Source organism: Triplophysa dalaica, chromosome 9 (assembly GCF_015846415.1).
Source record: "Triplophysa dalaica isolate WHDGS20190420 chromosome 9, ASM1584641v1, whole genome shotgun sequence".
Taxonomy (NCBI): Eukaryota; Metazoa; Chordata; class Actinopteri; order Cypriniformes; family Nemacheilidae; genus Triplophysa; species Triplophysa dalaica.
Genome location: NC_079550.1, coordinates 6,840,461 through 6,861,490, shown reverse-complemented (window position 1 = coordinate 6,861,490; position 21,030 = coordinate 6,840,461). Strand labels below are relative to the sequence as shown.

Below are 21,030 nucleotides of genomic sequence, written 5' to 3'. Positions count from 1 at the left end.
GCACTTGTTACTGAGATTACATCTTGACACTGGGAATGCACCTATCTATGACGACATTGATAGGTTGAACACCACCTCCACAGAAAAGGACTACATCTCTAGACTCGCCCACTGGATAGCGCATGACAGAACCAGGGTTGCGCAACCAGATTATCGCACTCTCTGTGATTTGGTGGAATAATATATAATTTTTCAAGGTTTTATACACCGTTTGCAAATAATGGAGACTGCTTTGTAGTGTTTTGGTATTATTTTGTTTGATCTGTATTTTAAGTGTCACATAAAATAATGATGTGGGCAGGTCATTTATAAATCACAGGAGGTCTCCGGATAATACTGATGCTGTGCTAAAACTGTAACCTAAGGTTAAGTCTCGAACCAAATTCACAGAAGCCTCCAACTACGCAAACTGCTATCCAATCAATGTGGTGGACATTAACCCATTAAAACAGAGCGTTTGCAGAGCAGGCCTCAAAACCTGGGTAGAAAATAGCCTATTGATTTTGATGTAAAAACCACACGAACGTCATAAGTACCCTCATTTAACAGTATAAAACAATAAACAAGCACAGTTCATCAGACCTTTTAGCAACATAAAATAGACTTCTCAAAAATACTCAATAAAATATAAATGGCACAACAATCACAATCAAAACATGTCACCCTTATTATTAAATGTAATGTAATTGTAGATAAAGTATGAAATAATTAATTTATCCTTTTAAAATAAACTTATTTATAATTAAGTCTATTGTTTATTGTATTTTCCAAATTTTGTTATTCACTTAGTTATTTTGTATAAATGTAACATATTTTTTCAAATATGATTTTTTTAAGCATTTAGTCTTTAGGCAACAATAATATATACTCCTGTTCCTACAAACACAACATAATAGTGTCATTACCATGTTTATTTGATGAAATGTATTAACTTACAGTCTATATATATAGAGAGAAAATTAAATTAAAAGGTACACAAACAGAATTGCTTAAATGAAACATTTTAGGTATTGAATTGAGTTGCAGTTGTGGGTTCAGCTCTTCGGTTATGATATTATACATAACGCATCACAACCTTCTAATGCATCACACACTAAAACAACAAATGGATCTACTTAACAATCTGGTGGATTCAGCAAGTTTTTGTCGTTACTACACAAGGACTTGTTACCTCCTGCTATTTAGTGTACTTCATATAATAAAATGTCTATACAGGAAAATAAGCACTTAGTAATAATAGAATATAGGAAATTAGTGCCTTGAACATAAAAATAATCCAAGTGTCATTGGTAAATAATGTAACACAATATGGCAAGTAACTGTAAAACAAGGCGACACAAATATACCCGACAGACACAATACTGTGCATGGCACGTCATGTAACAAAGAAAACAGTTTACACAAAATTAAAAAGGTATCTACTTGAAAAAATGTGTTAATAAAAAGACGTAATATCATAAGATAAGCAGCTATGAAAATGCATTATACTGCAAAGTAATTGGCATTGACAACCAAAATAAGATGAAAAAGATTGGTCCTCAGACATTGTTCAGTGTAGTAGTGAATGGATTTTCCCAAAATTATCAATAAATCATTGTTAAATCATCAACAAGAACTGGGTGAAAGTCTGTTTTAAAAGAAAAAAGCAGGAAATGCAGGAAAATGCTCTTTAGCAGCAAGTAAAATACTGAAAGTGTATAAAAGAGTAAATTCACAGTTCCATTGTAATGACACCGTGGCAAACAACCTTACAGCACAGACCAGACCGTTTAAAAGCCAACAAAATGCACAACACAATTCCAAAACAAAGATCAAATGAAGTCAGGATCATACTGTTCCACACCATGACAAAACTCAACCATGTGTTCCTCAATATGATGCATTGAAACATCAAAACCAATTGTGCAGGAATTCCCTATCAACAACTAGAAAATACACAGTTCTCTCATCCATACATTAACTACACACATACACTGTTCTCTCTGCCTCTCGAGTACCAAAAAGCTTTACACATCGCTACGGTTATTACCAAAGCAGGACTTATTGAACTAGAAGCATCTTGGTACATTTCAGTTCTAATACTTCCGAAAGACAAAATATCCATAGTTATAAATAAACTCCTGGGGGGAATTTAAGAATGGAATGAAATAAGACTTTTATACAGTGCATTGTGCCATTGGCTAGGGTGTAAAAAAAACGCTGTTGACTTTGGAGGTTTCAGCAGGTTGGCTGCTGGAAACCTCTGTGACCAGGTCAATGAAAAAACAAACAAGAAAATATTTTTTGCATAAAAAAAACAAAGCCTATTGCACAGTGTAGAACATTGCTTCCCATGTTCAAATATTGCAATTCTAAAACATTTTTTATAATTGTAGGATTTGTTGTGTTGTAATAGTTTTAATAACTGTGTCCTGAAAGAATAATTCGAGAATCATCTTCGAGAACAAGATTTTCAAACTCCAAAGCAAATATATAAAAGTCACAGTAATGAGACTTGGAGATAATATGTGCTTAATTGTCTAGAAAATAATATCATAAAAAGAAACATCTCTTAAAGGGCCTAAAAACAACCTAAATAATTAACCGTATTCAAATATAGCACGAAATGTTTGATTCAATTGATGTTAAATGGCATTAGTTTTCGTGTGTGGTGGTGGATGTGGAGATTCCCCCTTCCATGTAAAGCGCTTTGAGTGTCCAGAAAAGCGCTATATAAATGTAACAAATTATTAATTATTATTATGTGGGGCCCAAATTGTGAAGACCGAAATAAATGCAAAATAAAGTCAAACAGGTTTGAAACGTCAGGAGGATGAATGAATGATAACAGATCTTTCACTTTTGATTGAACTGTCCCTTTAAAAATCATTTATAATTATAACTTAGACGAGAATGCTGTTTTCTGCAGGATGGAAACATGACAGAGGCTCATTGGGTTTTTGCAATGGTTTTCAAAAATGTGTGTTTAGTATTGGCAAACAAACTTCCATGTAAGCTTTAAGGAGAGTGTATATTCTTATAAAACATGATTTAAAGGGATAGTTCACACAAAACTAAAAAAAATCTGTTACCATTTATTAATTCAAATGTCATTCAAAACCAGTATATGACATAAAAGAAATGTCTGAGTGGTTTTGTGACATTTTGTGACAACGGAAGTCAATTTGGTTTGGTTACCTACATTCTTCAAAATATCTTCTTCTGTGTTCTGCAGAAGAAAGTCATACAGGTTTGAAATAAAAAGGAGGGTGACTAAATGATGAGAGAATTAAAATATTTGTTAATTTCACTTGGTGTCTGCTTTCTTTCTCAAACAAATGGACATGCGTAATTCATGATTTCACAAGCAAGAGCATTTTGCGTGAATAATAAATGCTTTCACACAGCATTGTGGCAATGCATTTTAAAGAAATAATCCACCCAAAAACCTTCTGTCAATTCTCATCCTCATAATGTTCAAAACCCGACTGACTTTATTCAGGAGAAATGTAAATTATTATATCTGATCGACTTTATTCACACTAGCCTCATATACGAATGTGCATATTTAAATGTCAAGAAGCATCACACCATCCTCATCACTGATGCCAAACTGCACTGATTTTTACACAAAAAATTATGAATATCGCTGCTGTTTTTATGATTTTTGCCATAAATCATTAGTATTAGTCACCCTTTGTGTTTGTCCCTGGGTTTTCTGCAAATATTTAATCAATAAAACATATTTAAAAGTTTCTGTTGACTTTGACAACACAGTATTTAATCATATAAAAAGTGAAAAACAGCTAAATTGGACATCTGATTTCAGAGGGACAGCGACAATATGCAGTGTGACCTATAGGTGGGGTTGATCGGTATGGTTTTTATTTTGCCCAGTTGGAGCTTGACAACCCCTGATCACTGTATGCTTTCATTGTATAAAAAAGATCGCCATAACCTTCTTCAAAGCATCCTTCATGTTCTGCAGAGGAGTAAAAGTTGGTGAGCAAATGACAGAATTTAAATTTTTGGGTGAACTTTTTCCTTAAACAGATGAGATTGACAATGAAGACCTGTTTCTTTTATCTTTTTCCCAAATCACTATTAAAACAAATGAATTGGCTCCCAAGTCAGAAGCGTAATCCCAACGGCTGCATTGTACAGAAGTGTAAAAAATCTCATTGTCTGACCTATCTGCTAGCAGTAAAAGCCCCTAGGTGCTTCGGTCCCCCCTCATGAAAGTAGCTTTATCTGATCTTACTTATTTTGAATGTACAGAGTACGATTAAAAATACCCCGGGATTTGAAGACGGGTAAAAGTAGTAGACTTCCACCAACAGTGGTCATGGTCAATACAACCACTTTGTATGCAATCCATGTTGCCTTCATCTTCAGCGGGGTACAGGGTGGCCAAGTCTACTAGTTCATGCTGCAGCAACCCAAATAATTGATGTTTTTCCCTTCTCCGGGCATGGGGGTGGAGTCGTTGTTGTCCAACGTGTTTTGCTTGGCCTCGCGGATCAGTTCGCAAGCCAGGTCCAGGAAGAGCTTCTCCACGTTGTCCGACTCTTTGGCAGAGGTCTCCAGATACAACATGCTCTGAGCCTCCGCAAACTCCTCCGCTCGCTGCCGATGGACTTCCCGCTTGTCGGCCAAGTCAATCTTATTCCCTACAAATAACAACAACAGGTTCAAATTTAGCCGTTTCTTCATGGTTTACAAGTGAGCTGTTTGTTTATTTAACGGCTCTAAAAACAATATTAAAGTCCTCAAAGTTGCAATCGTTTATACTTCCGTGTACTGACGAATAAAAAAAAAAAAAAATTAGAATAAGAAAAAATAGTAGGCATGGCTTGTTATTTCACTGCAATTTTGATTGGATGTTAATAAAAAGCCACTTAATTTTGAAATGGACAGTTGACTGACAGTTGAAGGGGAGGAGTTAACGGATGCTCCGCCCAAGCCGTTTAACCTACTTCCTTTGAGATGGATAGTCACTAGAGGGCAGAAGTGCATTTTCAGATTGTAATTGAAGATTATTAGGGCACATGAATTGTGACCTTAACCAACAGCCCCTGTTAAGGTCCATTATATGGAGAAGAACCCTGGAAAGCTTTCCTCAAAAGCCTCAGTTTGCTTTTCGACAGAAGAAACAAACATACAAGAAGCAAATATGCAACAACAGTGATACTTACTGTAGACTGATGCAGTCAGGAGAAAAAATGTGCATGCCATTGATCTTAAACCAGTCCGTCTACCTAACTGAATGAGGATGAATAAAAATCTATAAATTTTTATCAATACTCACCTACTAAGATTGTCACCACTTGGTTGTTAGCATACTGCTCAATCTCCCTCAGCCACTCGGGAAGGCACCGGAAGGAATCTTCACAGGTGATGTCGTAGGTGAGGATGAGGGCGTTGGCACTGCGGTAGTAGCTCTGGGTTATTGAGCGAAACCTCTCCTGCCCAGCTGTGTCCCAGATCTGGAGCTTTGGGGGTGGTGAACGGATCAAATAATCAGCAAACCCACTCTTGCAGTTCCATCAGAACCCAATACTAGCAGAGCTTCAAATTCAATTCATTACCAGGAAGTGGACTGAAATGTGGAAATATGCCAAAAAAAGGTGCATGCCCAGACACCGCCTAATGTCCTTTTATTGCTGTGGGTCTACTTGACATTTAGCAAATACTCATAAAATGTATATCTCGAATGCATTGTGAGTGGCTTTGGATAAAAGCATCTGCCAAATGCAAAAAAACTAATGAAGGGATAGTTTACCCAAAATATCTAAATTCTGTCATGAATTACAACAGTTGTTGTCTTCGTTCTGTTGAACACAAGATATTTGGAAAAAGTGACTGACATTTCAGGGGTATCATTGACTACCATGGTAGAAACATTTAAATGCCAGTCAAAGGTACCCCAGATATTTTTGCTTTCCTAAATTCCTCAAAATATCTTCTTTTGTGTAAAAAAAGAACAAAAAAAATCTATACAATTATTATTCGTACTATTGTAGTCAATAGTGCCCCAGAACTGTGAACTGCTAACATTCTTCCAAATATCTTGGATATAATGTGTTCAAAGGATTTGAAACAAGTAGAGGACGAGTAATTCATGACAAAATTTTCATTTTTCTGTGTGAACTATCCCTTTATTTCAAATAGGCCAATGACAATGTATGGTACAAATGAATGCAAAGAAAATTTTTAAAAATCAGGATTCAACTTTTAGGAAAATATAACACAGAAGATCAATTACAAATTGATATGCAAATACTATTATGATGCCAGAAATTCACTTTATAAGTGTTAAACCAACCTTTACTTTTACTCCTTTAATTTCAACAGTTTTGATCATAAAATCCACTCCTATGGTGGCACCTTGTCCAGGAGGGAACAGGCCCTAAAATACAATAAAGAAGAAATATTGGAAGCCTCTTTGTGTATCCCACTGATGCATGGTGTATATTACACCAGACAGATCCATAAGTCACATTAACTATTCAGGTTGTGAAAGTACATTGTGGGATAAGTTACCTTTGACCATAATTTACCCATTAATGTTAACAACTGTCCTGCTAATTTTCTATTATTGTATTATTAATCGTGATATTTTTTTTTACATACATAAATTGGCAATGCACAATGGGGAAGTTAAAAATGGGATTTAGAACACTTGGATTAAAGTGCCAAGTGACACTTTAAATATCTTTTTGATATTTCAATCTCTATTCATCATATTTGCATGCAAAAAAACTGTCTTCATGGCATCCAACAGTCTTTAGAATTTCTCCAAAGAAAAAATATTTGAAAGAAAAGAAATGATACGAGTTGTACCACAGACCTGAGTGAAGCGTCGGACGAGGCAGGTTTTCCCCACTCCTGCATTTCCTATCAGCACAATTTTGAATAAATAGTCATAATCCTCCATGCTCATGATCAGCTGAGGGAAAATGAATAGAGAGAGATAAAGAGAGAGAATGTGTGGGTGTTTAGAGCCCGTGTTCAAGCTACGAATGTCAAATATCTCTCTCATGAAAACACTGTTTGAAGTGAAAGCAACATTTCATCTTCACTGATAAAACGGCCCTCACAGAACAAACATTTCAGAGACTCTAATGATGTATTACTGAAAAGAAAAGTGAGAATCAACCATGCCTCATGTCTCTAAGGCCCCTTTCTAACCAAGCGTTCTTTAATTTATTGAATCAACAGTGCCTGTGTGTTTTCCAACGGCACATTTCCTGCGCTTGTTCCTCATGTGTTGCTATAGGAGAAAGTGCTATGCATGTGCTCAAAGGCTGCTGTTGCCAAGGCTTGTGGTAGGATACTGTGAGGACCGCAATAAATACACAAGGAATAAAGACCTCCCATAGGCCTGTCAACACACATGCATGCACACACATGCACACGCAAACATGCTTTCAACAGCTGATTAACAACTGTGGACATATGACTTAAAAAACACCCTGCAATTTTTAGCCAGTCACGTTTATATTTAATATTCATTTATGTGACTTGTGCTTGTCTTGACTGAATTATACAATATATTAGACTTAAAAATGTATAAAAAGAAATTAAAGATCCATTGCAAAGCAACATAATGCAACAACAACCCCTATCTTCAAACTTTTATTTTACATTACAATGAATCACCACAAGCCTTCTCTACTACATTCACTTCCTTTGAATACTGAAATCAACATGTTGAAAACAATGAAATGCAATTTTACTGTTCATTATAGAACATGCACTTCTCACCCATGCTTCTGATATGTGAATTATGGAACTCCTAATCTAATTTTATATAACATTTGCATTGCATTTAGGGGATCGAAGTATTGTAAATAAATAAAATGTAAATCCACGGCACGCATTAATGATCAATAGTGGAAATAGGAATATTGCAATGCAACGCATACTTCTGATACAGAAAAACGACGTATGTGGCCTAAGCACTTTTTCTCTATTTTAAACTCCTTCTCAAACGTAAAAGCATGTTAACACATTTTAATTCATGATAGATAAAAACCAGCAGCCATGTACCGTTAGTAAGCTAGCAGGATGCTCTGCACAAGCTGCTGGACATTAAAGGTCATATTAAATCATCTTTACACTTACCAAACACAGGGGGTTTACCCCGCTGCTTCTGTTACTGCGAATGCATTCGGCCTCTTCTTCTGGGATGCGATCTGAACGACACGGGCAATCTTGCAACGCCTGCAATCGCGGCAGATTTTCGGCTTCAGTGTTGCACAATGATCGCAGAGTTTCCTTCGTTTTTACAATGACATCATGCTTCCATACCCCAGTGGCAGACGAGCCCGAATAACATCAAGAAATAAAGGCATTCTGGGATATGTAGTTCAGCTTTAATTGACCAGTAACTAGTTGTGTTTAAAAAAATTTGTGAAACAAGATCTAATATGAGAAAATCTGACTATATGCTGGCAATGATATAGTATAATTGATAAACATCTAGTTTTGGTGCGGTATAATAGCGCAACCCTTTGCAGAACTTAAGAGGGCCATGCATTCTGGGACTTGTAGTTCTTTTTAAACGCACTGCTGAGGATGCATATGTGTGGTAAACAAGTTGACTGGAATAGGAATATTGATAAATATAAACTGTTCGCAAGTAAATACCGGCCTATTTTCAATATATATATTTCTATTTGCTATAGTTTAGATGTATGTGCAGGACAATTCATTTAATTTGAATGTTGCCTACTACTTCTGTAACGATTATGATTTTTAAATCCGACACTATTTACTCATCTCTATTTTTTACTTGTGTCGTGGTTTTATATAATGCACATTTATTATGCGAAATTGATATGCGGTGCCCTGCGTAGCCTACGTAGGCCTATATTTGTTTGTTTTTTATACACATATCATAGATGCATTCCCAGCTAACAATTTTTGGTTCTCAAAACGTTGCCCTAACGTTCATTTTTGGTTTCCTAAAAAATAACCAAAAGGGAACCAAAAACTAACGTTAGGGGAACGTTCTGTGTTTGCTGTGTTGTCATTTTAAAGCTGTAGCTCTATTGTATACTATTGGATAGTTCGTTAGCCTGCTGTTATTCACAGTGTTTCCTTCACCTGAAAAGTTGACGAAGGCTGTCGATTTTCTATTTTATCACATATAACGGAATTCACGGAAATAACAAAAATACAAACGGTTGTGAATTTTTAGAGCTGCAATAGCTTGTGCATCTATATGGCGGTGTAATATATGGTGAAGTTCTATATGGTTTGCGTATTTAGTTTAGAAAGAAAGTCGTGTCGTGTGTAGATACGGTGTCAATATCAGTTATTAATCTCTAGCATTGTTTTACTGTATGATGTCATAACAGAACGTGAACACGAGATATATCCTAAAGAACCTGCATAATAGTGAAATATCCAGTTTGTTGTTGCGTACTTGTATATTTTCAATCCTCCTTTGAATATTATTATTTTAAACTTTCTGTGCTGCTTAAAATTGTTATATAGAGAAAAAATATCATTATAAAAACGAATTCGCTATTGCTCTGAACTCAGACGCTACAGGACCAAAGACGAGACAAGACGCAGTCCGGAACGTTCGCAGACGCTGCACTTGTTCCCCACCGGACCGTTTTAACTCCCGGACAAACATTGCCCTTGATTTCCTTCGGGGGGTGATAAACCTATGGAAAGCTAACTGTCTGGGTTGTCCTGACTTTGGGAAATCTTGTTATTTGGGACTATGGGGCTTCTGCCTGAAGAAGCGAAGGTGTTGCCTCCTCCGGGGCTCGTGAACAGAAACTCAGTATGGCTCGGGCTGTGCGGATGGGCGACTGCGATGCTTCACAACAGCTTGAACCGCAGGCCTGCACTCAAAGCAGGTATGAGCTCAACTAGATTAACAAACCACTTTACGTCTAACCGTAACCATTGCAGTTAAAGTACTTTGATAATTGTAACAACAAAGATAAAAGCATAGTATTGTGTACCAAGTGCACATAGCATTTGCACAACGTACTGCGTAATCAATGACTAATAACTTTGACTTTTCTTATTGAGTATTTTTTACATAGTCCATTTAAAACAGCATTATAAAATCTATATATATTCACATGCAAAATAACCAGTGTTGCCAAAGACCGGTCTAAAAAAAATTGCTACTATATATTGTCTTGGAATTTTAAATATTATTGTACAACAGTATTTTGTCAGAAGGGAAGCCAGTGAGTGTCTCTTGAACATGGGTTTAAGCTTTCTTCTTATTTAACAGGTGTTCACCGTCAAGCTCTGTTCGTAACCATTGGATGGTTTATTGGATATCATCTAACAAAATATGAGAATTACACATATGCCAGGCTGGACCGGGACATGAATGAGTATATCCGGCTGCACCCTGAGAACTTTCCAGAGAAAGGTAAAAACACATGTTTTTTTAGCATTTTACTAATATTTACTGTATTTGTGTTTCCCCTGTTTAATGTGTATGGTAATACTTTTGTGTAGTTTTAAGCATTGCACCTTTCATAATGTCACGTTAGAGTTTATAAATCGGAAATGTTTTTTCTAACTTTGATTTCTTTTCTTCAAACCAGATAAAAAGACTTTTGCAGAAATTGTGGAGCCGTTTCATCCAATCCGTTAAAAGGACGTGGTTGTCAGAAGAAATTAAGATAATAGTTGGAAATCTGGTTCAACAGACCTTAAAACAGCTGTTATAAATACTCGTATATTGGTTTGAGTTTTGTCTTTAATGTTTCATTAAACTATTTAAAAGTCGAATCAGTATTCTTCATTCTTTCAGTTTTGATAATTGAAATAAAGTCATCATAACTTGCTTGACTGTGAAAGTGTAGTATTCTGATCTATGTATTCACATTCCAAAACGACAGTAATTTTGCAATTTTGATCTATACAATCTACATTGTATACATACTTTCAGCACAATGAAGTTATTTTAAATTTATTACCATGATTTTAAAAAACAGATTAAGTTTACTTACATTATGGAATATAATATGGTATGCAAATGATGTACAATTAAATGTTTCAATTAGGGATGGACGATAAATTATCGGCCATAATAGGCTTAATAGCCTTTACTGTGACTCAGTGGCTGGAGGATGGCGTTAGCACCAGAAATTGCATATACTTAAAAACATTAGTATAGTATAATGCCATGTAAGTCAATTTGGATAAATGCGTCTCCCAAATGCATGAATGTAATGTTGTCGAAATATTGGTATCGCATAATAACTTTTAGGCCGATTATATTATAGCCGATAAATATAGTAGACACGTTCACAAAAGCATTTACGATTGTAACCAACATTTCAACGATATTATTACAAAATAAAATCTTGAACACAGGATTTCCATTTTATGTTCTAAGCTGAAATGTTTAGTTGAATAAAGTGCTAAAGCAAAAAGCAAAACGGTGTTCAATTTGAATCATTTTTATTGCATGTCACATTTAGAAAGCGACTAAACTGTAAACAGCTTCCCAGCTACATGCTTCTGTCCTTAAGATGATATCCTCCGGATGTGCTGAATCTTAACGGCTGACCCCGATAATGTCCAGATATTTCTTCGTCAAGCTCTGAGACTTCTTTGTCAGGGTGGCCATGACTGCAAACAGGCCTCTGAGATGGAACTGGAACAGCGCCTCTGGATCGGCCTCCAGCAGTGGCTCCAGGCTTTTATACAGGACTGCGTGACTCTTGCCCTTGGCGTCGTCGTAGGGCACAAGCCCGCTCTCCACCGTGATCTTGATGGCTTTAAGCTGAAGGTAGCACTCGTACAGATCCTTGTTATTCTCGGCGGCCTCACAATCGAGAGCGTCGTCGTTGTCGTCGTACGGCACATCTCTCAGGAGGCTTGGAAGCAGGATTGTCTGTTCCATGTTGTGGACGGCTGAGCTGTAGCGCCTCAGGGCCATCAAAAGCGAGCTTCTGTTGAACTTAGCATCGGCAAACTGCATGTTTACTTTTGATGGCTTCGGGCTGATAAGATGGTGTTATTGTCAGGGCCTGGATGCAGTGCAAGATTCAGAGAGAAAGGCAGTCTTTATATAGCGTGTCCAGAGGGGCCGTGTGGGACGGTTATGCAACACCGTGACCAGATCTGGCTCGAATATGGAGGTAGATTTTATCTAAGGCACCCGTTTGAGCCAAGACACGCTCCTCCCCGTGGTCTGTTTCTTCACAGCATGACATTCTGCCAGTCAGGAGGACACTGACCCCAAGATTTCTGGATTTTAAGATAAGACCATCTATTTCCACAGACCATTAATGCGTTGTACTGTTTCTGCCATATCTTAAAAAAACATGAGTTAATTTAGCTAATAAAGTTACTTAAAAGAAGGGCCATATTTGCAAAAGTAACACCACAGGAACTTTGCAGTGCTGAGAGACAATGCAAGAAAAGTCAGATATGATTTAAGATATGATTTAAGATGAATATCTCATAATTTGAAGTGCAGACTTTAAAGGTCAGATCTGTTTGGATTGGCTGTGAATACAGATTGCACATGTACAGGCCAATGGTTCAGTACCGCCATCAGCGTATCAGACTGTACAAAGTCATGAATGTACATGTGGAAAGAGCAGTTAGTCTGTTTGCACAATATCTGTGAGGAAATAAAACTTCAGACTTTAAAATTCACTGAAGTCATTTCAAGGACAATGAGGATATATTATGAAGAGTTTGGTTCCAAAATTAAATGTGTTTAAATATGTTAGTTAGCTGTATTTTTTTGCTGTTATGGCTTAAATCAAATCAAACCAATTGCAGTTTGATGGACATTAATTGGAATGCATAATAAAAAACATGATTTATCTCATTTTGGAACCAAACTCTTCATATATTTTAGAAAGCCAAATGCAAGAGGTCAAGGTTTGACAAGTTGGCTTTTTCTTTTTCCACCAGTGGCTGTTCAAAGGTCGTTATTCTGATTAAATAATGTTTATGAAAGCAAAATAATTCACTGCCACTTATTGGATTCCACGTCAAGTCACAGTTCAGTCCATTTGCACTACATTGCAACGTATCACAAATAATAAATGAAGAGTTAATTTGCAAAACAGATTTAAAAAAATATTGTGTTATCATGTTTTATTGTGAGGCTAAAATACACTACAAGACTTTTGCTCATATTTTCCCCAGATTTTCAGTCTGGACTTGTTGCAGAAAGTCTGTGCCAGTCTGCAGATTTGATCAGTTAGTGTGTTTCTATCTGAAACTTTCAAAAAGTCTGCAAGTGTTTGATGTTTTGTTTAAAAAAATCTGTTCAGGTTTCAAAAAGTCTTGTAGTGTATTCCAGACATTAGTCAGTTGTATTTTTTTAAGTTATTATTGCTTAATCAAAACAACCCTACGGCAGTTTGATTTATATTTTGCACAATAAAAAACATGATATTTGAACATTTATAAAAACGTTATCAAATGAACTCTTCAAATATAAACAGAATACTTATTATTATATACCAAACCAATAAAGTGACCTAATTTCAAAGCCCATTTATAACAACGATGAAAATGAATCACTCCCTGACTGTTGAACAGCATTTGTGAAACAATGTCACTCCAATGAAATCAATTAAATTTCTTCTCTATACAGTACGGTGCACAGAATATTGTGAACACCAGGGAAATCCTTTTTCACATTGTTTTGTCTAGTGGATTTCCTACTGAAAATGCGTGCATCACAAAATAAAGCCCTTCAGGTACAAGCCCCCTCCACTTCTGGTCAGAACTAGCCGTATACAGTACTATTCAAAAGTCTTAAGGAATAGTTCAGCCAAAAATGAAAATTTTGTCATCATTTATTCACCCTCAATTTGTTCCGAACCTGTATAAATGTCTTTGTTCTGATGAACACAAAAAGATATATTTGGAAGAATGTCAGTAACAAACAGATCTCTCATATAGTATTTATTTTCCCTATGGCAGTGAATCAGAAATGAGAACTGTTAGGTTACCAACATTCTTCCAAATATCTTCCTTTGTGTTGGACAGAACAAAGATTTTTTTAGGTTTGAAACAACCTGAGGTTGAGTAAATGATGAGAGAATTTTCATTTTTGTGTGGTTTGAAGTCAGTTATTTACATCTTTTGCAGGAGTGTGTCATCATCAGTTTACATTGTTAACGGTATACTGCAGCCAAAAATCGCCCTCAAGGTTTTCCGAACCGGTATAGATTATTTTTGTTCTGTTGAACACAAAGAAAAATGTTTAGAAGAATGTCAGCAACTGATATTTCTGGAGTAGTCAAAAGTGCCCAAATTGTTTGTTTTCCTAAATTCTTCAAAATACTTTATTTTGTGTTTAACAGAAAATATTCTACTATGGTAGTCTATGGTGCCCCAGCGATCTCAGTTGCAAACGTTCATCCAACTAGCTTTCTTTGTATTCAACAGAACAAAGCAATTCATACAGCCTTGAAGGTTTAAAAATAAGTAATTAATGACAGCATTTTTACTTTTGGGTGAACTATCCCTTTATTCCTTTAGCCATTATTTGTAATGATCCCGTGAGATTTTGGTAAGTGTGACAACAGCCGGTGCTCCACACAGTGATCTGGTCTCACCATCATCAAGTCTACATGAGGAAAGAGGAAAACCTTTGAAAAAATTCAAAAGAACTGTATGAATGTCTACAAGATACTAGAAGAAACAAACATATGATATTTTTTAACTGCGCCCCATTGAGCAGCAATCGCAGCTGTATTTTCAGATTTTGGAGAGCTGCTTGTGTTCTCCCTTGCAAATGTTTGGGAATAAAAAATGCTCATCACATGCAACAGATGGGCCTTTAGTATTTCTGTCTGATTTATCATGACAAACTTGCAATTTATGTATTTGCATCCTTTCATATCTTGAGGAGAGGCTTCACAATCCACTACCATTGTAACCAGAAAAGCAGCACGACTCTTTTTTTAATAACATTTAACTTAGGAAGAAAAATGATAACGTTTATGGGTTTAAACGCACGAGTGTGAGTACATGACGTTTTCATTTTTGTTGGGGGGTGAGCTGTCCCTTTAAGAGCAAGAGCTTAGTTTGTTGCTTAGGCAGTGATAATCACTCCTGCCACAAGGTGGCAGCCTTTCGTTTAGTTCAACTTTTGTGTTAAAGGAACAATTCATCCAAAAAGGTTCTCGTTGAATTTGCATATTTTCCACAAGTCTTATTGTTATGATTATTAAGTAAATAAAATATATTTATAAAAATATATAAAAAAAATATATTATACACATGGGTTGAGCTGTAATGACAGAAATAAAACAAATGATGATGTTATAATAAATACTGCATATATTATTTGTTATTATTTGTCTATATGACACTTTAACAGCAATAAGCTTGAGTGAAAGACATCAAATTTACAAATTGACTTATTTGTCTACCTAGACTGGAGAATGATGTTTTGGGACGGCGTTGCCCTGCAATTTAAACAAATGAGATGTGGTTTGTTTGCTGATGTCTGCTCACAGAAAATATCACTTTTGTTAACATTCATGTATGTAGTTCAAACATGCCATATTTTATAAACATTGTTAGAGTTTTGTTTAAATCCCTTTTAATATGAGTAATACTAGTGATGCATTTACAAAACACACGAAAGCAGTTTTGAAAGTTTAAGTGAACATATTTATTGATACAAGGCAATAGTTACAAGATCCACACTGTAGAACTCTATATGACTTTGCACGAAATCAATATTAATAGAAAACTGTACGCTTATATATTTAACACTGGTGCCTTCCTATACAGAGGGCCCAAAAGGACACTTAAGCAACTCTTTAAATATATGAATGTCATGGCGACCCATAAAATAGATTGACGGTTGCTTTTGATTTCCTGGTGTGCATATTTGCTTTTTCTCAAAATGAAATACTTTGTTGTGACAATAATGTCATTTTAGTTTTTAAGGTTGTGTAGTACTGTATATTTGTTTAAAACAAACTCCCTTTAGCGAAATGTCTGCCTGAAAATGCCCTCAAGTTGCCTTTTGGTAATTTCGCAATGGCATTCATACATTTGGAAGTATGGCTTAAAGCGATATTTCAGGCAAAATTCTCAATTTCCCCATGTTTTACTCGCCCTCAAGGCATCCTAGTAAAATGATACTTGAGATTATAAAAACGACTGTATTGTTCCTCCAGAAGAAAGTCATATTCGTTAAGGATAGCTTGAGTGAAATAAAACATGGGACAATTTTGATTCAGTAGTGCAATAAGTGTCTGAATAGCATCCCACCCTGTGGTCATTGAACGTGTACCACGATGCCTTGTGGTTTCCTCTAAAATGGGCAGAAAAGCGCTCTCCCATTTCAATGTTCATCACTTCTGGAATCATCTTAAAAACTCAGAATCATGGAAGATTCTCAGAAGGTGTTTCTCTAACATTTGTTAAAACTCTGTATCTCAGCATTTCTCATATTATTGCCTCCTCAGGATGAGTCGCGTCATACTCCTCACTTTTGTAAGTTTGTTTGAATAAAAGAGTCTGTTAAATGCCTAAATGTAAATTTGACTGTAACTGTGATGAATTTTTAATGTGCATAATCACACCCCGGCGAATTTATAATCAAAGAGCTTTTCTCATGGACCACACAGAGGCACAGAGATAAAGAGAATGTGTTTGGACACGATGAGGTTCATTGAGGTCCACTTCTTCAATGCTGCTACCAACTTTTGCTCTCTACCATGAAAGTCGGTTTTACGCTTTCTTTCAAAGCCCACGCACTTGTCATCTGTTAACTGTGAGGGGATTGTTTCACATGTTTGTCTGAATCGCGATGCACAAGTCACTCCTTTTTTTGCTGTCCATTGACTATGATCTCCAGCACGTGTGTAAGGTCCATCATTTTGGTGAGCATCTCCATGATATCTGGATGTTCTTTCGCCCCCGTGATGAACTCCTCCAATGTCAGCTCACCTGCCAAATTAAGTCATAACATACAGTCCATCATCATCAAAATATACAGTAAACCCCAACAGGTTGATCTGAAGGGGTTTATCGGCCCACCCTCTATAGTCTCGATGCTAACACTAGACGTCCAGACACATTCCAGTGATTACATTTTGCACTAATGAACGAGGCTTATTTCTCGCAGGTCCTAAATCACAGATTTCTTTAATAGACGGTTTCAGCGGCAACTGCATAAACAAATGTTACGTGGCCCAAACTTAACTTCCGGTAGACCTCCACAAAGAATGAATAACTGTTGTGTAATTTTTATTTCATTGAATACAATTAATATACAATATAATATCAATATAAATGATTGGATTATAACCAAACAGAGACAGGAGGTTCTAGCGCATGCATCCAATGAAACCGTCTATAACGGAATTGTATGTTGAGGATCACCTGCCCAATTACAGATATAATGCAAATAATGCAAGCAAGTCTCTATTGTCACATGACTACACTTCTGCAGTAAGAAACTAACCAAAAATCATTACAGTGAAAATGTCCCATACTGATCAAATGTATACTTTAAAGCACTAAGTTGCTTTAGATAAAGTGTCTGCCAAATACATTGTGTAAATTTAAGACTTAATTTAAAAACATTTGGATATACAATAATTGTTAAGCCAAATTAAAAGATTAACAAAACATTGTACTTGTTAGGATGAGTTGGACTGCACCTATTTGTCTACAAAATAACATATTGAAGTATTCCTTCTTTCAGATATAACCTGGAGATTGTACTGTATTTTGCATATGGCCGTTCTCACCTTCATTGTTGATGTCAATTTTCTCATAGATCAGACTTACAATATCATCTGGAGGGATGTCGTAACTGCGGGTGATGTCTTGGATGGCCTGCATGAAAATAAATATATTTATTACTCTACCATTTTAGCCAATAACTTCATATTTTTCTTTCATCTTCTGTGAGCTTAGTATTCAACATCATTAACAAAACAGTTGAGAACGGTTGAAAATGATGTTTCTTTCTCACTTACTTGAAAATTTATATTTTATTATAAAAAAAATGTTAAAGAGGAGATACTTCTGTCCCAAATGTGATTATGGACGCACTTAAATTTTACAATTAGAATTGTTAAGGTTACAACGAAGAGGACTTCAGTCACAAGATTTGGGCTTTTCATAGCCATGAATGGAATTTAATAGAAAAATAAAATTTTAATTGAATAGAAAGAAAGAGAGGCATAAACATTCTGTTAAACATCTTATGTGTTTGACGGAAGACACTGTGCGTTATAAAGCACTACAGAATGCTCGAAAAGAGTGCACTACCCACAGACGCATGTTATGTTTGTAAACATTGTGACGCGTTTTTTGTAGGCAGAGTTTAGGTGGAGGAAGAACGATCCCGCTGACCGCATTACTAATGCTGGGTAGCACGTTTTGTTGGCTTGCTTTTTGACAACGACTAGAATTTTTTTTTAACATGCAGGGTCAATAACTGACTTTCACCGCAATTGTTTTTGAAAAAGTTAACTTGACGCAAGTAACCTGGCCGACTTGTACACGCTCACTCAGGGGACCCAGAGACAAACTGACTGGATTAACGTTAATGATACCTGCAGTTGACGTTAAGTGGTCTGACATCTACCTACCAGACAGAGAAACCAAGCGTGTATAGTTAAGATAAACTGAGAGCGTAAACAACTATGCCTGCGTGTAGTAACAGTGGCAAACCTTATCAAATGCATTTAATTGAACACAAACCTGACACAAAACAAGAAACTTCTCAATGTTTCCTCTCCTTTACTAATGCACTTGTGACAACTAACGTTAAAGAAAACGAGATGACAAACAGTTTCCTTTATGTTTAGTCTTTGGCCGATAGTTAACTGCTAGTTGTATAACTAATAAAGCTATAAGCTATGCGTTCAAAAGTTAACACTACGTGAAAAATAACCTTGTTCCCAAGTTTCAGATTTTGGCATTCCTTGAGATATTTTTAGACACAACTCATAATCCAGAACCATAAAATATCAAATTGTATAATGTATTCTGTCGATTGTGGCACTAAATAACATATCAAGATGATATTTTAAACTCCTTGTGTAGGAAGGCGAATCTTGTTTTGCATTCAGCTAATGCCTTGACGTAATCGTGACGTCGGCGGTAAAGAGGTCTATAAATTGTTCAGAAACTGTGATAAGAATTAGCTTCCATTTTAATCAGTATTTTTTAGATAATAATGTGAAATTTACTTGTGTATAGATTTGAGATTGAAATAGCAGGTACATTAAACATGAAATATGTAATGCATGCATTTTTACTAATGTGACCAAACTCAAGAACACTTCTCTCAAACAGACAGTCCTGCCCAAACCTATTCCATCACTTGAGTCAATGTTGGAAAGGTTTACCAAATAAAGAAATGCTTTGATATTGCCAAGAGTCACACCGTTTACACATTTTGCGAAAATCAGTCAAGAAATGGCTTATACTTATAGTTGTGCATATTAAGATGGGATAGATCTGAGGACCACTGTACCCCGGAGAGGTTTAGTAAGATACAAACTGCATTTTTTTTTAACTAGGCAGGTAAGCAAAGGCCAATGATGGATTTAGGTGAGGATTAAATACAAATGACTTTCCTAGAACTAATCTCTACTGCAGCCAAGTATTTAAAACAAAACTCTTGACAGGACTAGCGGCGTTACACCAGATAAACAGATTACTGAGCATTGACAAAACGAATGCTTTACTTTGAATATGGTCTCCATTTCATCTCTGTCGATTTTGCCGTTTCCATCCTGATCAAAGAGTTTGAAGTACCACTTCAGTTTCTGGTTGATCTCTCCTTTCAATAGAAGACTTACAGCTGCGATGTATTCTACAAAATCTATATATCCATCCTGAGGAGAAAATAAATGACATAAACCAATGTAGTTGAACAAAAAGTATTTGTTTGAAATTATGCTTAGAATGATATTGTTCAATGCAAAATTTCTTTCAGAAGTCTCAGTGCCTTCTGTGCTAAAACAATACAAAGGACTTTTGTGTTTTGTACCTCAATAAAGCATCCAAACCTAGTGATATAATGAAAAATGTTTCTCTCACCCCGTCCATGTCAAAGGTGACAAACACCTGGTCCACATAACCATTGGCCTCCTCCGTCATACCCTGCATCTGAAGCATGGTCTTCAGTTCAAACAGCGTGATGAGACCAGATGGGGATTCCTTCATGAATTTGTTGTACCAGTGATGCATATCTTCAGCCAAGACCTCATCCAGACTGGATCCGTGAGCACCCATCACTCCTCAACAAACCTCTGTCGGCCTCAAATGTGGAGATTTGATTTCTCAGGTTCAGATGTGCGGTATCTGTGGTTGATTGCTGTTTCTAACTCTGAGCTGGGATTGACTACGGATGACAGCACAGAGCTTAAAGCTAAAGGCAACTAAAAGGAGAGATAACCCTTTAATTGGATAACTGTTGAACTCTTCCAAGAATTGAAGAACATTTCGGCAGGTACATGGCGAGAGAGATGAAGGTGGTTCCCAGAGTAAATTACGATTTGTGAGGAACAAGGAGGTTTCTGGGTCCATTTGAGTTCATTGTATAAATGTATATATTTTAAAAGGGTTTATTTACAGAAGGGTTCAGCTAAATTTAAACAAAACATTTTAGAGTCAATAAATAGCCTTTGACACCTTTATCTTTAATCACGAATGAAAAATCTGCTTTACATTCAAACAACAATAGAATATTCCAAATAATCTTTTGTCCTGTAATTATATTATTGTAATCTGTTCTTAATATGTAAATCATGATTGATGAAATCATGAAAAGAAAGAATTTAATTTTAAGCCAACACTCATTATAAAATAAAAGGAAAATGCTGCTATGCCAAAAAATACTATCAAATAAAAACACCAGTTGAATATCAAAAACTTATGGAAACTAGCATGATTAAAAATATTTTTTTGTCACCAATTGTCGTTCATCCACATTGAGCGTTTATGATAAATATTACTGTGACATAAATTATTATTAGCATACTACTAATACATTAACCCTGCAAGACGCAAATATAGAAAAAAACTGCAATATCTTAATAT

General features: G+C 35.9%; 4 protein-coding genes across 4 annotated transcripts; 1 reads left to right on the top strand and 3 right to left on the bottom strand.

The window, feature by feature from the left end:
- Positions 1-893: 893 nt before the first annotated feature.
- rab30 (RAB30, member RAS oncogene family) lies at positions 894-8,308 on the bottom strand. Its single transcript, XM_056756993.1, has 5 exons — positions 8,107-8,308; positions 6,830-6,928; positions 6,305-6,388; positions 5,288-5,471; positions 894-4,649 (listed from the first exon to the last, which is right to left on the bottom strand). Exons 2-5 carry the CDS (start codon positions 6,920-6,922, stop codon positions 4,399-4,401), a joined length of 612 nt encoding a protein of 203 aa, XP_056612971.1. The 5' UTR covers positions 6,923-6,928; positions 8,107-8,308; the 3' UTR covers positions 894-4,398.
- Positions 8,309-9,536: 1,228 nt separating this feature from the next.
- Positions 9,537-10,755, top strand: ndufc2 (NADH:ubiquinone oxidoreductase subunit C2). The gene is made up of 3 exons (XM_056756943.1): positions 9,537-9,857; positions 10,247-10,390; positions 10,569-10,755. The coding sequence occupies exons 1-3, from the start codon at positions 9,719-9,721 to the stop codon at positions 10,616-10,618; spliced, it is 333 nt and encodes a 110-aa protein (XP_056612921.1). The 5' UTR covers positions 9,537-9,718; the 3' UTR covers positions 10,619-10,755.
- A 658-nt stretch (positions 10,756-11,413) lies between these two features.
- On the bottom strand, positions 11,414-12,064 carry thrsp (thyroid hormone responsive). The gene has a single exon (XM_056756942.1). The coding sequence runs from the start codon at positions 11,951-11,953 to the stop codon at positions 11,528-11,530; it is 426 nt and encodes a 141-aa protein (XP_056612920.1). The 5' UTR covers positions 11,954-12,064; the 3' UTR covers positions 11,414-11,527.
- Positions 12,065-16,783: 4,719 nt separating this feature from the next.
- guca1c (guanylate cyclase activator 1C) lies at positions 16,784-20,223 on the bottom strand. Its single transcript, XM_056757372.1, has 4 exons — positions 20,029-20,223; positions 19,674-19,823; positions 17,721-17,808; positions 16,784-16,914 (listed from the first exon to the last, which is right to left on the bottom strand). The coding sequence occupies exons 1-4, from the start codon at positions 20,221-20,223 to the stop codon at positions 16,784-16,786; spliced, it is 564 nt and encodes a 187-aa protein (XP_056613350.1).
- Positions 20,224-21,030: the final 807 nt, after the last annotated feature.